Raw genomic sequence first — 17,977 nt, 5'->3', positions numbered from 1 at the left:
TTTGGGGTCAGGCGGTTGTGTGGGAGGGTTATGACAATGGGGACTTTTACCACAATTTTTTACCCGCTGTGCTCTTCTGGGCGTTGTCAGGAGAACAAAGAATCAGCTATGAATGTTCATATTACAGAAGCGTTCGTGGAAGTATACATCACAGAACTACCTCTTGAGATCCCTTATAACTCGCCGATGTGTAACGCTAGGGGGCAGCGCTTTTCCCTCGGCCCCACTATCGAATCATGTTAATAGCAGGATAATAAAATAGATCAAATTCTCAGCTAAAATGTAGCCTAATTTATAGAGTAAAATTAAATGTAACGTTTGGGTTTTCGCCTAAAGTAATGTCTGACCGACTGGAGACCATCTCGCTACACTTGAGAACTCTGTTCAAGCACAGGCAGTTGCCTCAATTCGAACCCAGCCTCTCGGCGGTGTCTCGACTTGGCACTCGTGTCTCTTGAGCCATTTGACCAGTGGGGGGGGGCACGTCTTGTGTCGGCTCTGAACTTAGTCCAAAGGAGATGCGGGGTCCTCGTGAAGAATGATTCGCCTGTGTACGAGACACCGGGAACTCCTTTGATGAAAGCGCTGCCCGTGGTTTGCTGCAGACATTCTTGTGAAGACTCCGACCCTGTCTGGTCTGTATGAGATACATGAAAGGCTGATCAGCCTTTAGATTCGGTTCGTGTCCGATTGGAGATACGGGAGTGGGTGATGATGGCTTATTATGAAAGCTCTGACCTTGCCTGCGTGGTTTATAGCAGGCACGGGGTCGCTCACCGACCGTGTGATCTGTAGGGAGGAGCTACAGGGCAAACTTATTTAAGATTCTGTCCGTGTCCGGTCGATCGGATAAACGAGGAGCCTTTATTATGAAAACGCTGACCTTGTCTGCGTGGTCTAAAGGAGGCACAGGGACGCTCATTGTGAAGGCTCTCGCATTATCTTGGCCAAAGGTCTCACAGGGGAACTCTTATTATGAAATTTCTGTTCGTATCCAAGATATAAGAAACACTTATTGTGAATGCGCTTATAGGAGTTATAAGAAAAATAAAAACATGAACTCTTATTATACAGTCTATACCCGTATCTAATTTGTACGATCCATTGGGGTTCTTATTGTGAAGTCTCTGCCCGTATCTGGTTTGTGGGCGACACAGGGGGTGGGTACTCTTACTATGAAGGTTCTGCCCGTGTCTGGTCTATGGACGACAGGGGGGGGGGGGGACTTTTACTGTGAAGGTTCTGCCCGTGTCTGGTCTATGGGCGACAGGGGGGACTCTTACTGTGAAGGTTCTGCCCGTGTCTGGTCTATGGGCGACGGGGGGGACTCTTCCTGTGAAAGTTCTGCCCGTGTCTGGTCTGTGGGCGACAGGGGGGAGGACTCTTACTGTGAAGGTTCTGCCCGTGTCTGGTCTATGGACGACAGGGGGGACTCTTATTGTGAAGGTTCTGCCCGTGTCTGGTCTGTGGGCGACAGGGGGGGCTCTTACTGTGAAGGTTCTGCTCGTGTCTGGTCTATGGGCGACAGGGGTGGGGGCTCTTACTGTGAAGGTTCTGCCCGTGTCTGGTCTATGGGCGACAGGGGGGACTCTTACTGTGAAGGTTCTGCCCGTGTCTGGTCTATGGGCGGCAGGGAGGGGGGAGGGACTCTTACTGTGAAGTCGCTGCCCGAGGCCGCGACTGCTGACTCACGGTGACTGTGCCGCTCTCCTCGGCCCAGAAGCGGGGCCGAGAGGACGAGGAGAGACGAAGTGAGACGAGGAGAGACGAGGTGAGGGGCTCACGACGCGCGCGGTGCGGAGAGGAAGAGGTGAAGCGGGAGAGACGCGAGGAGAGATGAGGTGAGGTGGAGGTGGAGACGCGAGGCGGGGGAATGGGAGCAGGAAGACGGGGGGGCGGGGAGGGAGCAGCAGAGAGCGGGAAACGATGTGAGGGTGATGAGGAGGGCGAGGAGAGATGAGAGATGACGAGGTGAGGGTGATGAGGAGGGCGAGGAGAGATGAGGGGATGATGAGAGATGACGAGAGGAGAGAGAGACGAGGTGAGGCCGTGGCGGCCCCTAGGCTGGTTTGTGATTGTTGATGTCGAGGCTGTGGTTGGCAATGTGGTTGTAGGCTGTGGTTGTAGACTGTGTGGTTGGCAATGTGGTTGTAGACTGTGGTTGTTGACTGTGTGGTTGGCAATGTGGTTGTTGACTGTGGCTGAGAACGTGCTTGTAGAAGCCTTGGGGACATTGTGGTTGTTGTAGTTTGTGGGTGTTGACTGTGGGTGGTGACTGGTTGTTGACTGTGGTTGTCGAGGCCTTGTTGACATTGTGGTTGTTGTGTCTGTTATAGACTGTGGTTGTTGACTGTGTTGTAGACATCTTGTTGACATTGTGGTTGTTGTGTATGTTGTAGACTGTGGTTGTTGACTGTGTTGTAGACACCTTGTTGACATTGTAGTTGCTGTGTCTGTTGTAGACTGGTTGTTGACTGTGTTGTAGACTGTGGTTGTTGACTGTGTTGTAGACACCTTGTTGACATTGTAGTTGCTGTGTCTGTTGTAGACTGGTGTGACATTGTAGTGCTGTGTCTGTTGTTGTAGACTGGTTGTTGACATTGTAGTTGCTGTGTCTGTTGTAGACTGGTTGTTGACATTGTAGTTGCTGTGTCTGTTGTAGACTGGTTGTTGACATTGTGGTTGCTGTGTCTGTTGTAGACTGGTTGTTGACATTGTAGTTGCTGTGTCTGTTGTAGACTGGTTGTTGACATTGTGGTTGCTGTGTCTGTTGTAGACTGGTTGTTGACATTGTGGTTGCTGTGTCTGTTGTAGACTGGTTGTTGACATTGTAGTTGCTGTGTCTGTTGTAGACTGGTTGTTGACATTGTGGTTGCTGTGTCTGTTGTAGACTGGTTGTTGACATTGTAGTTGCTGTGTCTGTTTTAGACTGTGGTTGTTGACTGTGGTAGATGTGGTTGACATGTGTGTTGCTGTGTCTGTTTAGACTGTGGTTGGTGACTGTTGTAGACTGTGGTTGTTGACTGTGTGTAGACTGTGGTTGTTGACATTGTAGTTGCTGTGTCTGTTTTAGACTGTGGTTGTTGACTGTGTTGTAGACTGTGGTTGTTGACATTGTAGTTGCTGTGTCTGTTTTAGACTGTGGTTGTTGACTGTGTTGTAGACTGTGGTTGTTGACATTGTAGTTGCTGTGTCTGTTTTAGACTGTGGTTGTTGACTGTGGTTGTCGAGGCCTTGTTGACATTGTGGTTGTTGACTAGTTGTTGACTGGTTGTAGAGACCGTATTGACATTGTGGTTGCTGTAGCTGTTTACACTGGCTGTAGAGACTGTGGTTTTTGAGACTGGGTGTTGTAGACTGTGGTTGTAGACTGTGGGTGTTGTAGAGAGGCCTTGGCGACATTGTGGTTGTTGTAGACTGTGGATGTTGACTGGTTGTTGACTGTGTTTGTAGACTTTGGTTGAGATCGTGGTTGTAGACACCTTGGTGACATTGTGGTTGCTGTAGCTGTTGAGACTGTGGTTGTTCTGGACTGTGGTTGTAGAGGCATTGTTGACATTGTAGTTGCTGTAACTATTGCTACTTTGTGGTTGTTGAGACTGTGGTTGTTGACTGTGGTTGACGTCTTGGTTGTTGGGGGGGGCCTTGGTGACAATGTGGTTGTTGATGTAGTCAAAACTGGTTTGTGTGGCTGTCGACAATTGAAGGTGTTGGGTTTGATGTTGTTGTTGGTTGTGTGATTATTGAGACAGGTTGACACTGTGATTTTGGTTGGTTGTGTGATTATTGAGACTGGTTGACACTGTGATTGTTGTTGGTTGTGTGATTATTGAGACTGGTTGACACTGATTGTTGTTGCGACTGTTTGTGTCATTGTTGAGACTGACTGAGGCTTTGGTCTAGGGCAGTGATTGTGTTTTGTTGAGGTTGTTATTCGTAGTTGCTGTAATTGTGGTGGTGGTTGTTGTTGGTGATTGTTGTGGTTGTTGGTCGGCTCCGTATCATAGTGCTGGTGGTAGTTTTAGTCGTTGTTGTAAGTACAGTACGGTAGTGGTTGTAGTACAGAGGAAGGTGGTGTATATATGGTGGTGGTTGTAGTCATGATGTAGTTTTTGCAGGACAGTCGCGGTTGTTTTTGCTCGTGGGAGTTGTGGTGGTTGTTGTATGGGTTGGTCTCATGGTTGTGGTTAGTGTAGTTTGTGGTTGTTGGGGGAGTTTTGATTGTAATTATCGTGTTGTATTAATTACCCCCCCCCCCCCCCCCACTAATAATGCGAATTTACATAATGCTACTTATGATGGTAATGGTTGTGGTGGCGATAATAGTATGGTTGTGTGTCTCATCACTGGGAGTGACGCAAAGGTGGGTTGGCATTCGTTTGTCGTGACCCCACCACCACCACTCCTCACACACATGTCCTTATGAGCCTTGATATGTGCTTACAAACCGTGAATGTCCCACGCAGTTAATTTTGTCTTATTCTACCGTCCCTCACAGGTTGCGATCCCGAGTCAGCCTTTGTGGCCTGCAGATGATGCCCTGGGAGTTGTCTCACTAGACAGCACCAATTGCCGAGTGATGGGTGCACGTGGTGGATCCGAAAACGCCACCTCCAACGGCACTGCACAACTGCGGCCGACAACCATAATCATAGCCACAACTATAGCCACAACCTCAAACGCACCCTTAGCTGAGGAACCTGAACCGTGATCAACGATAGTGACCACACCTGTTTTGGTGTCTCCGATTCACAACGACACAACAAAATCAATCACACTGGTACATATATTCTCCAACAGCCCGCCAAAACCACAATCGACCACATCTGCCCCTGTGTCTCAACGCATTTCGCCGTATCTCCCGCTGCCACCTTTCTCCTCCTGTGACTTTCATATCCCCTAACTTCTTCCGCCGTCCTGTGTCTTGTGCCTCCCTTCTTCTTCCTGTGCTTTCCTTCTTCCTGTATCTCCTCGCACCTCTCTTAATCCGTGTGCCCCACCAGTATCCCAACCGTGCCGCCCCCGGCCCGAATCTCCCTGGCCATGTCTGAGGACCGTGACTGCGACTCCCCGTGCCCCCCGTATCTCCCCACGGCATCCCCGGGGAATCAGTGTGGCTCAGAGCCATGGGGCTGCGGGGCGGTGGTGCTGCCCTCCATGCGGGGCGCCGGCGTTCTTGACTACTCGCTTGAAGGCCACGCCGTCGCCGCTTTCACCGTGCTCAACGATCTGCGGCTGCGCAGGCAGCTGTGTGACGTGACGCTGCGCGTGCGGGCCGGTGGGGACGAAAAGGACGTGGAGGCGCACAAGGTAAAAACACGGAGGGATGACATGGGGACATGCGGGAGGGAAGACAGTATTAGGGGGGGCACATAGGGAAGATAAAGGAAACAAGGGGTAGACACGAGAAGATGGGGGATAACACGGGGACTCAAGAAAGCAGGGAAATATGTAAATATAGTGTCGCAGGGAGACAGGGACAAGAAAAGGCAGCCACAAAAGAACAAGGAAAAATGCAGGGAGGCATGAGGAGATGTTGGAAGACATGAGGACAAGAGGAACGTTGAAATGTATGATGTTGAGACACAGTGACACACAGGAGGGTGGACAGAAGATAGAGGGGTGGATAAGAGACACTGAAAGGCATGAGTAGACAGGAACACAGGGGGAGATGCTAATACCGGGAGAGGAAAGACACAAGTAACGCGGTATGTGCAGGGAGACGCTGGGTGGTTCGGGGAATTCGGGAAAACAGGAAGAGACGGGAGACAAGAAGTACAAATTTAGATGCCGTGAGACATGGGGAGACACAAGACATTGTGAAGAGAGGAACATTGAGGCACACATGGTGAAGACAAAGAATATGTAGATATGGGAATTTAAGAGAGACAGATAATTGATGCGAGGCATGGAGAGGTGAAAGGAAATATGAGAGAAACAGGGTAAGGGGAGGTGCTGGGAGTTACAGGGAACATGGGGAGACACGGGCAGAGGGGAAGGTGAAGATAGGCACAGGAAGACACGGGGAGGATTTGAGGACCAGACGAGATACCGGATGGAGGCAGTGAGAGACAGAAGGAGATTGGGGCAACACAGGGAAACTCTGGGAGGCATGGGGTTACATTGGGAGGAGAAAGGTGGTATGGGGCAGTATGGGGGTGGGCAGGCCTCAGTAAAGTTATATGGCCAGGACGTCATCACTATTTAACAGTCGGCCACACCAAAACAAAGCACCTGCCTCAGTACTTTGTTTCATCAATCACTCCAGCCCCTCAGCTCTCCATAAGCGATGTGGTATTCATACAGAAGATGGAGGAGTTCCTGTACCTGGGCAGTGTACTTATAGCCAGTTCTGGTTCAGAAGCGGAGGTCCTACTCTGAAACAGTCGAGTGGAATTCTCTTTTCATTGGCTGCTTAACGCTGGCCTGTCGCTCCACATGAAGCTCTGGGTCTTCTCGGCCATAGTCATGCCCTCATTTCTCTATGCTTACAAAATGTGGACCCCTATAGAGGAATACCTGAGCCGGTTTGAAACATCTCTGACAGAACCATGAGAGATCTGGACATAGTCCCATCAGTGAGCTCCCAGCAGGCATAGTTGTGTTGGCTGGGTCGTGTAGCCCGCTTGTCCAGCCGCTGTCTCTGTGGAGGCAGTTCGTGAAGGTCGCTACTGGGCAGTTGGAAAAAGTTGCCATCCAGCAACGAAGGAGGGTGGAATAGAGATGCGCACAACAATGAGCAGAGCGTAACACAGTTAAAGCATATCAAGTTGGAACAGTGGGGAGAACAAGTGGAGCATCTGCTCGTCATCTCAGTTAACCCATCATTAATGGACCTGTCCCGTGGTCTCCTGGCAGCAAAACTTCGACACTTCGTATGTATTAGAGGTGCACCTAGCCAGACATATTCACCATCATGACGTCACAACTATTTACTGGCAAATGCCAATTACTGTGATGATTGAGTGAGTGTGTAAGGGGGTATGTAAATAGTGGGGAGCGGTGGTGTAGCGATTCGCGCGCTGCGCTACGAACCCGGCAACCCGGTTTCGTTTCCTGCTCACGGTAAACACCAGTGACGATTATCTGAACCGGTCCTGGGCCTTCCCTATGTCGACTCAGCCTCAAATGAGTGCTTGGTGCGGTGTGCAAACATCGCCACTTTTGGGAGACAAAGGCGGCCGGGCGTGGTGCTGGCTGCCCACTCCCTTGTGTGCCATGCAGGCCTTCATAGGTGCTCGCTAACAGCACTTGCCCCAACAGTCTGTTAAGGCTATACATGGGATCTTTGTTTCGTTTGTAAATGAATACATTAGTGTATGAGTGAATGTGTAATTGTGTTAGTGGGAAAGCATGTGAGTAACTTCAGGAATGAGTGCATGAGTGATTTCATGAGTAAGTGAACATGTGTGTGAGGGAGTATGGGAGTTTATAAGTAGAGAGTGGGAGCATCGTAGTTGGTGCACCGCGTTACAAACCCGGCAACCTGAGTTTGATTCCCACTCACGGCCAACATGAGTTTCATATATCTGAACTGGTCCTGGACCTCCCATACGTTGCCTTAAATTAGTACTTGATGCGGTGTCTAAGCATCTACATTGGGGTGGACGGGCATGTTGCTATCCACGGTATCCAATGTCGACCTTTATAGCTGCTTGCTAACCACTCGCCCTGAACAGTGTGTTGTATATGTGAGTGTGTTGGTAAGCGAGCGTGTCGCTGTGTCCCTGTACCCCATTGCCAGGTGGTGCTGGCCTCCTGTAGCCCCGTGTTCCGAGCCATGTTCACAGCTGGGCTGAAGGAGAGCGCCATGGAGGTTGTCACCATAGAGGGCGTCCACCCCAAGGTCACTCACTCAACAACTCGCCCACTTAGACATTCACCCGATCACTCATTACTACTCACCCACCCACCCACACTCAGCCACTAAACCTCTTAAAAATTATCTCAATCGCTCATCTACTCACTCATCCACTTGCTCCCTCACCCCCTCACCTATGCCCTCACAACCAACTCACTTAATCACCCACTCATCCTCTTACACACATACCCACACTCAGCAAACCACTCTCCCATTCACCGACGCATTCAATCATATTTACCGACTCACTTATCTACCCACTAAAGCATACACTAACTTACCGTTTGATCACTCACACTCTCACAACCGTATGATGATTGTGTATGTTTGTTGTGTGTATGCAGTGGCTGTGTCAGTTTGTGTGCGTGAATGTGTGGGTAAAGCGGTGGCGCAGTGCATAGCGCACTACGCTACAAACCCGGTAAGCCAAGTAAAATTTCTGCCCACGGCTGTGGTGAATATTTGAACCAGTCCTGGCCCTCCCCCAGGACGATTCAGCCTCAAATGAGTACCTGGTGCAGTGTGTAATCATTAGTACTTGAGAGACAAAGCTGCCGGATGTGGTGTTGGTCACCCACCCCCTCCTGTGTCGTTCTGGCCTTCATAGTTGTTTGCTAACAGCACTTGCCCCAACAGCCTGTTAAGGCTATACGGGGGATCTTTGTCTTCTGTATATGTGGGTGTGTATATGTATGTGTGTATACGTCTGTGTGTAGGTGATGGAGCGGCTGGTGGAGTTTGCGTACACGGCACGCGTCTCCGTGGGCGAACGTTGTGTGCTGCACGTGATGAGCGGCGCCGCCATGTACCAAATGGACGCCGTCGTCACCGCCTGCTGTGACTTCCTGCTCAAGCAGCTGGACCCGAGCAATGCCATCGGCATCGCCAGCTTCGCCGAGCACATCGGCTGCACGGAGCTGCAGAGGGGCGCGCGCGACTACATCTACCGGCACTTCAGCGAGGTCTCAACTCGCACATGTACACTACACCGTGCACACTATCCTGTCTGCACTGTGCACAAAGAGAGTGTGCACGACAACTGGACACAATATGCAGAGTTCCAGAGAGGCGCGTGCAACTGCGTCCAATGCCACTTCGATGAGATGTCTCACACAATATACTCCGACAGAAACAGATTATATGTGACGGTATGCACACTGTACCATATACACTACGGCTGGTACACATTGGCATCACGATTTCACTCAAGAGGCTGTATTTTTGTGTCTTGTTTGTATCATCTCTCTCGTATGGTCTGTCTGCTTCAATCTGTTAGTAGGAGGACTTCTCGAACCGGTCTCTCACTGTGTCTCTGTTTTTCCCATCTCGGGTTTTCTAACAGGAGTTTTATAACATGTCTCCTATGTCTTTTTCGTCTTGCCATGTCTCAAGTGTGTAAATGGAAGGAGTTGTGTCAAACCAACTCCCTATCTCCCACTGTCTCCCGCTTGTCTCTGTGTCACCGTCTCCCTGCGTCCCTTGCGTTCCAGATGGAAGTCCTCCATAACTGGCCTTGCCATCTCCCTCTGTCCCTGCTGTCTCAGGTGTGCAAACAGGAGGAGTTCTACAACCTGTCCCACTGCCAGCTGCTGACTCTGATCAGCCGCGACGAGCTGAACGTGCGCTGCGAGTCGGAGGTCTACAACGCGTGCCTCGAGTGGGTTCGCTACGACTGCGCCAACCGTCGGCCCTACATACACGCCCTGATCAACGCCGTGCGCTGCCACTCTCTCACACCCAGCTTCCTGCAGGTGCGTGCGGGGCACACACGCACACGTGCAAGTACACACAGACACGTGCAGGGACATAAGTAGTACACACAGACACGTGCAGGGACATAAGTAGTACACACAGACACGTGCAAGTACACACAGACACGTGCAGGGATGTAAGTAGTACACACAGACATGTGCAAGTACACACAGACACGTGCAGGGACATAAGTAGTACACACAGACACGTGCAAGTACACACGGACACGTGCAAGTACACACGGACACGTGCAGGGACATAAGGACGTGTGTAAATGGACAGGCTTTGTCCAGGTACACAAAAACAAAGATCCCCCATGTAGCCCACACAGAGCATTCGGGCAAGGGCTGTGAGCGAGCGCCTATGAAGGTCGCCATGACACTTGTGGGGGTAATGTGGCCAGCATCACGCCCAGCTGCCTTTGTCTCCTCAATGCTGATGTTCGCGGCAGTGGTGGCTGGACGCCCACGATCCAGCGCTTTGGAGGCAAGAATTAGCAGATCATACAGATATTTATCGGAGCAGTGAGATGGCTAGCAGAAGGCAGTACAGAAAGTGGGATTATCAATCCATCTGTGCGGACATTTGAGTGTTACGTTCCCTCACCTCCTCTTCACCTACCTGTTTATTGTGTCCCCGTGTCGCAGGCTCAGCTACAGAAGTGTGAGCTGCTGAGGTCAGACTCTGCTTGCAAGGATTACCTGGCACGCGTCTTCCACGAGCTCACGCTGCACCAGCCCAGCGCCTGCGCAGCCAAGGGCCGCACCCCTGCCGTGCCCCAGCTCGTATACACGGTGAGCACACTCCAAGAACACTAAACACGTACATAGACCTCCGTATAGCCTTTAACAGACTGTTGAGGCAAGTGCTGTTCACGAACACCTTTGAAAGGCCAGCACGGCTAACGAGGGGGTGCGTAGCCAGCACCACGCCCGGCCGCCTTTGTCTTCCCAGTGGCGATGTTTACACATCTTACCAGCTACTAATTTTTGAGGCCGAGTCAACCTAGGGGAGGCCCAGGACTGGTTCAGATAATTGTCACTGGTGTTGGCCGTGAGCGGGATTCGATCTCGGGTCGCCGGGTTCATGGCACAGCGCGCCAACCGCTGAACTGCCACTCCCCACTAAACACAGAAACTATACACACGCACACACCATCGACACACTACACCACACACACTGCACCCCCGCAGTGCCCCATCTCTTACACACAGTGCACACACTCTACATACACTAAACACAGATTCACACATACTTGCATACACCATCCATACCAGTGATGGACAACCTAGACGAGTCGGTGAGCCATATGAGTGACCCTCCTTCACCGCAGTAGGCCGCTAGCTTCAAATCGTGCTTGTGCACTAATCATGACCACACATAGCCCTGAATATACTTAGACCAGGCCACCACAAGGGCCTCCATGAGCCGCATGTGGCCCAAGGGCTGCAGGTTGCCCAACACTGATCTATACACAACACCACAGACACCACACTGGGCGTGCCCCAGCTTATACACATGGTAACTATGTACCACGTGTACATGCACACTCCACCATGCTCCTTTCACTGCTCCTCCCAATGATGCCTTCCCTGCTTTTCCAGCTGCTCCCCCTCTTCTGTTCCTCATCCTCACGTTTCTCCTCCTGCTGCTCCTCCCCCCACCCACACCCCCTTGCTCCCCCTTCCCCCGTGGTCGCAGGTGGGCGGGTACCTACGCCAGTCCCTGCCGAGCGTGGAGGCGTGGTGCCCCGGCCGCACGTCGTGGCTGCGCCTGTCCGACCTGCCGGTGCCGCGCTCGGGGCTGGCGAGCTGCGTGGTGCACGGCCTGCTCTACGCCGCTGGCGGCCGCAACAACTCCCCCGACGGCAACACCGACTCGTCAGGCGCTCGACTGCTTCAACCCCATGAGCAACCAGTGGACGCGCCGGCAGCCCATGAGCGTGGCGCGCAACCGTGTCGGCCTCGGCGTCATCGACGGGCTCATCTACGCCGTGGGGGGCTCTCACGGGTGCATGCACCACAGCAGCGTCGAGAGGTGGGGGACATGGGTTGGTGGGGGGGACATGGGTTGGTGGGGGGGGACATGGGTTGGTGGGGGGGGACATGGGTTGGTGGGGGGGGACATGGGTTGGTGGGGGGGGACATGGGTTGGTGGGGGGATGACATGGGTTGGTGGGGGGGGACATGGGTTGGTGGGGGGGACATGGGTTGGTGGGGGGGGACATGGGTTGGTGGGGGGGGACATGGGTTAGTGGGGGGGGACATGGGTTGGTGGGGGGGGACATGGGTTGGTGGGGGGGGACATGGGTTGGTGGGGGGGACATGGGTTGGTGGGGGGGGGGTGCTCAGGGGTGGGGGTTTGGCGAGATGCGGGAGCAACACCGGAGGGTGTCTCAGCTGCAGGTGAAGAGAAATAGGGAGACATGGTGGATTCGAGAAAGAGACATGGGAAGATACAGGGACAGGTGAGTTAAGAGTAGCGTGGACAGGTGAGATAAGGACACGGGGATATGGGTGAGACGTGGGAACACGTGCGTTACCCGCACCACGGCAGTGTGGAGCGGTCGCGACGAGGGGCTCCTGGGAGGTGTAGCGGGGGATACGGGGGACAAGGAGACAGGGGAGACATGGGTGTCTCCACCATGGCAATGTCGAGTGGTGGAGATGAGATTGACAGGGGGGATAGGGAGAAACATATGGGGACACAAATACAGGGGGACACAGCAGGATGCAAGGACACCTCACCCAGGTGTCTGCACCACGTTAGCATGGAGAGTGAGGGCAGGTAGGGGAAACAACGGGTAACAGGTATACGTGGGTAGACGGGAAAAGACGTGTGTCTAAACTAAAGCACTGTGGAGAGACGAAGATGAAAGTGGAGATGGGTGATATGGGGGAAACACAGGTACATGGGTGTTTAAACCACATCCGTGTCGAGCGTGGGAAGTGTAAACTGAAAGTGGAGGACACCAGGCCTGTGCATGATTTGTGTTTCTCTCTGTCCCCGTGTCCCCCGCTGTCTCTTTTCCCCATGCTCTCCCATGTATCCCCGTATGCCTCTGTTTCCCTTGCTTGTCTCTTTGTGTGTTCCAGTGTCTCCCGCTATTTCTTTGTATGTCCCCGAGTCCCCTGTCTCTATGTTTTCCTGTGTCTCTCTGTACACCCATGTGTGTTTTTGTGTCCCATCTCCCTGTGTGTCCATGTCCCTTTGTGTCATTTTGGCCTGTCCACTCATGTGTCATTTTGGCCTATCCACTCATGTGTCCTTGTATGTCCGTGTGTCTCATGTTACCCTGTGTTTTGAGTGTCCTGTTTCCCTCTGTTTCCCTGTATGTATCCTTGTGTCCCTGTGTCCCCGTGTATCCCTATGTCCCCGTGTCCCAGGTACGATCCTGAGAGAGATGAGTGGTCTCGGGTGGAGCCCATGTCCACAGCCCGTATCGGCGTCGGCGTGGCCGTTCTGAACAGGTGACGTGGAAACACGGGGACACGGGACACACTGAGAGGCAGAGAGACCAGGGACTCGGAGACACGGAGACAGATCTACACGGGGGACATGCTGGAGGCAGGAGAGACATACAGACTCTGAGACACGAGGATACAAAGACACTGAGATAAAAGACACGGACACACTGGGCAGATAAGAGAAAGAGGGAGACATGGGAGTACACTGGAAGGCCAAGCGACGTGGCATTGGGGACTTGGGGATACGGAGACATGGGACAACAAGGAGAGCTCTGCGTATTCTGTGTGATGTTGTTTAGGTTGCAACATGTAGGTTGTTGTGGTTTATTGTGTTATCCTGGTAGTGCGGTAGTTGTTGTTGTGTGGTTGTTGTGTAGGTTGTTGTACGCTGTAAGAGGGTTTAAGTGCTGTTGTGGTGATGCAGTGATGGTCTTGTATGGCTGTTATGCTATTGCTTTATAGGTTGCTGTGCGCTTCAGGAGGATTCGAGTGTCGTGTTGTGATGATTGTTGTGTGGCTACTCATATAGTGGTGGCTGCTGTGTGGTGGCTGTAGGTTGTTTTGTACTTTAGGAGGCTTTGATTGTTGTTTTATTGTGGTAATGTAATGATGGTGGTTGTGTGGTTGTTGTAGGATGCTGTAGGTGGCTTTGAATGATATTGTGGTAGTATAGCAATGGTAGTGGAGTGCTTGTGTGGTTGTATTGGTTGCTGTATGCTGTAGGAGGTTTATCAGTGTTGTATAGTGATGGATGTTGGGTGGTTGTTGTAGATTGCTCTACACTATAGGTATAGTGATGGTTGTCATGTGGTTGTCAGTTGCTCTACACTATAGGAGGAGTGATGGTTTGTCGTGTGGTTGTAGGTTGCTGTACGCTGTAGGAGGGTTTGATGGGGTGCACCGACTCTCCTCGGTTGAGTGCTATCATCCTGAAAACGATGCGTGGCTTCCGGTCGCCTCCATGGGAACTGTGCGCAGTGGAGCAGGTACGCGTGCACACGCACTCACATACACACTCACATACCGATACAAAACACACAGATCTCCCGTACTCCCCTTCACAGACTGTTGGGGCAAATGCTGTTAGCGAGCACCTATGAAGGCCGAAACGGTACATGAGGGGGTGGGTGGGCAGCACCAAGTACTAATTTAAGGCTGAGTCGACTTAGGGGGGAGGCCTTGGAATGGTTCAGATATTTGTCACCAATTTTGGCCGTAAGTGTATCTGCTTGCACTCAGTAGATTGACCAAAGAGCTGTGTACATCGATAAGTATCCGCCCATTTAAAGGTCTTTCTACATGGGCACATGTACGTACTTGGCGGCTATGACGACTGTGTTATTGACGATTGCGTTAATGATAGTTTGTGGTTGTAATTCTTGTAGTTGTGCAGTGCGGTGGTGCTCGTGAAGTGTTGTCGTGGTTGTAATAGTTGGGTTGCTGTGGTTGTTAGGAGTGGTTGCGCTGGACCGATACATCTACGCGCTGGGTGGCTACGACGGCGTGGAGCAGCTGGACAGCGTAGAGCGCTACGACCCGGAGACGGACATATGGACGCCCGTGTCTCACATGAGACATCGCAGATCCGCGCTGGGCGTCACTGTCCTTGGGGGGAAGATCTACGTGCTGGGTGAGACACGCAGACACACGACAACGCCGGGACACACACACAGGGGCATAAGGGGACACGTGGGGAGACTTGGGGATGCAGGGGGAGACATAGGGACATACGTGGAGATACAGCAACATAAGGGGAGGCACCAGGGCACTTGGGAACACTGGGGGGTGGGGGGGGATAACACGAGGTCATGAGGAACACGGAGGAAGGCACAGGGACATGCGGAGACGCCCGGGGACACGAGGTGAGAATTTGTGTGGGGTGGGGTGAGACACACGGGGACACGGGGACACACATGGACATAAGGAGATGCTTCGGGATATAATTTGCATGCTGGGTGAGACACGGACATGGGAACATAGAAGAATCTATATAGTAGGTGAGTCACGGACAAGGCTACATGGAAACACAGACAAGGGAGAACACGGGGACATGATCAGACCAGGGACTGGAGAGTGACAGGGTCTTGCGGTCTTGGGCTCACAAAAATGTAATCGTCTCTGTGTGTCTACCATTGTCTTCACGTGTCTGCATGTGCCACTGTGCTTCTTTATATGCCAGAGTCCATACATGTCCTTGTGTTCCTATGTCCCCCTGTCTCTCCCGTGTATTATTTTGTCCCCATATCCCCCATATCTGTCCCCATGTCCCCAAAAATATCCCCCTGGCCCCATCTTCTTCTTACACACGTATATATATCTGCCTCTGTCCCGCTATGTCTCTCCATGTCTCCTCACTTCTCCCTGTCTCCGTTACTCCCATTTCTCTCTCTGTTCCCGTCGCTTCATATTTCCCCCGTCCCCATATCCTTGTGTCTCTCGATGTTTACCTCTATCACCAATGTCTACCTGTGTGCTTTTGTTGCTCTGTGTCTCCCCACGTCTCGTTATTTCCCCACGTATCCCCACATGTACCTGTGTGTCTACCTCTCCATGTGCCTCTGTCTGCTGTGCCACTCCATGCTCTGCCTTCTGTCCCCTTCTCCTTCCCATATCTCCCCATGTATCTCATATTCCCCTAACCCCCCATGTCCTTGTGTCCCCCTACCCCCATGTCTTACCCGTGCCCCAAGGCGGCTATGACGGACAGGCGTTCCTTGCCAGTGTCGAGAGTTACAACGCCGAGTTGGACACCTGGACTGAGGAGACGCCCATGGCATCGGGGCGCAGCGGCGCCGGTGTCTCCGTCACCATGGAGCCCTGTCTCGCCCGTCTCGAGTACTGAAATGTGAAGACACAGGGACATGGACCCAGAGGCACGGAGACACCGACACGGGGACACGAAGATACAGAAACGACCATGGTGTTTGAGCAGACCGGGGCCTGTCTTTCCATGACCATGGGAGCCCTGTTTCTCCTGTCTCGAGTACTGAGACTCGAGGACACTGGGACACGGAAGCACGAAGACACAGAAACACAATGACACAAGGATACAGGCACAACCACTGTGTTTAAGCAGACTGAGACTGGTGTCTCTTTTTCCATGGAGCCCTGTGTCTTTCGTCTTGAGTCCTGAGACACGGAGACATTAAGACACGGGGACATGGGACAACAGGGACACAAGTTAACAGCGGCAAGGGGATATGGAGACATGGGGAAATGGAGACATGAAGACGTGGAAACACAGAGGCACAAAAACATGGAACACATGGGGACATGGGGACATGGAGACACATGCATATGAAAGAATTAAGATGTGGGTGTGGAAAAATGAAAACAATGAGACAGAGAGACAAGGAAATATGGACACGGAGCCATGGAAACTTGGAGATATGAAAACGTGGAGATGCAGAGACAAGGAGATGGGGAAACAGAGATACTGAGGGAGTGTTGATGAGTGTGGTTGGTCACAAACACTTGTGACCCCTTCACCTTTAAACTGATGTAGATCCAGTGGGTGGTAATAACACCCCCCTTACACTTTCTTGGCTCAGTGACCATTTAACCAATCATGACTTAGTGACCAGTCACAACCACAGAGCCATCACGCCACCGGGACTGATGATGAACACAATGACTGATGATGAACACAATGACTGATGATGATCCTGAACTGAATGTGACCCTCTTGGGAGATAGTGACCCAATGACCGGTCACGACCTCTGGACGCTGGCGAGGAATAATGGTTGCCATTTTGAATTCCCCTTCTGAGATGGAGTCACGACGATGATGTCGGTGATGATGTCACATCTGTTAATTGTAATGATAATGTTGATATTGATGGTGATGATGGTCACATTTATAATTGTGATGTCGATGTTAATATGTTGATGATAGTTATGTTTGTGATGTTGATGATGTGTGAATGACGGTGATGATGTTCATGATGATGAAATAATTTGCTGCTTTAAATAAAGAAGTCGGACGTGAATCTAATTGTGAGCCCATGGCCTGATCGCCCATTGACCTAATTACACGTGACCCAGGATGATGGGTAGAATGCATGACATGCTACCAGCGAGCCATCAACAAATCACATGACCCCAAAGTGCCACAAGCGCTGTGGTGATGTGACCGAGCCTTAAGACTTGTTAATTATAGTTGTATCTGTGTTAACGTATGTGTTAACTTGTACGGTATATGTAATTGGTACCTGATACTACCAATACTAGTTGTATGTGGAGATTTGTGTACGGTATATACATGTGCAAATATGTGGCTATGCATGCATTATGTATGTATTATAGGAATCTGTGGCGGAGTGGTTAGCGTGCTGTGCTACAAACCGGGCGACCTGAGTTTGATTCCTGCTCATAGCCAACATCGATGACGAATACCTGAACTGGTCTTTGGCCTCCAATATGTCCACTCGTCATTGCAATCAGTAGCTGGTGCGGTGTGTAAATATCAGCACTATGGAGACAAAGACGGCTGGGTATGGTGCTGGTCACATCCCCCCCCCCTTGTGTGCCGTGTCGGCCTGAAGAGGTGGTCACGAACTGCACTTGCCCCAACAATCAGATGAGACTAGAGGAGGGATCATTGTCTACAATGTGAGGAGCGGTAGCGCAGTGATTGACTCACTGTGCTTTGAACCAACTGTTCTGCTCTTGCTCGCATGCCAATAACAGTTGCGAATATTTTTTACCGGTCCTGGGTCTCCCCTTATTATTCTCAAAAACCGTTTCATATTACAATCTTCATTTATATGGCTTGCTATCTAGTGTATCTCTTCGATTCTTCACCAAATCCACATTTCCAAACTTTCCAATGTCCCAATACCCCCCTTTTCCCATGCTTACGAGGCATATGTTGTTACACTGCACACGTTTATGGTAG

At 51.5% G+C, this 17,977-nt stretch overlaps 1 protein-coding gene across 1 annotated transcript; it reads left to right on the top strand.

Annotated features, from left to right (window-relative positions):
- Positions 1 to 1,926: 1,926 nt before the first annotated feature.
- LOC133346518 (kelch-like ECH-associated protein 1B) lies at positions 1,927 to 17,074 on the top strand. The gene is given in 12 exon segments (XM_061558158.1): positions 1,927 to 1,971; positions 4,499 to 5,310; positions 7,745 to 7,846; positions 8,578 to 8,823; positions 9,406 to 9,612; positions 10,261 to 10,407; positions 11,315 to 11,497; positions 11,499 to 11,650; positions 13,000 to 13,083; positions 13,945 to 14,066; positions 14,534 to 14,710; positions 15,771 to 17,074. Coding segments are annotated over 11 exon segments (1,839 nt in total). The 5' UTR covers positions 1,927 to 1,971; positions 4,499 to 5,043; the 3' UTR covers positions 15,923 to 17,074.
- The last annotated feature ends 903 nt before the right edge of the window (positions 17,075 to 17,977 follow it).

Source organism: Lethenteron reissneri, chromosome 24 (assembly GCF_015708825.2).
Source record: "Lethenteron reissneri isolate LAM-NWPU_2019-01 chromosome 24, ASM1570882v1, whole genome shotgun sequence".
Taxonomy (NCBI): domain Eukaryota; kingdom Metazoa; phylum Chordata; class Hyperoartia; order Petromyzontiformes; family Petromyzontidae; genus Lethenteron; species Lethenteron reissneri.
This window is presented reverse-complemented; position numbering and strand designations above follow the sequence as displayed.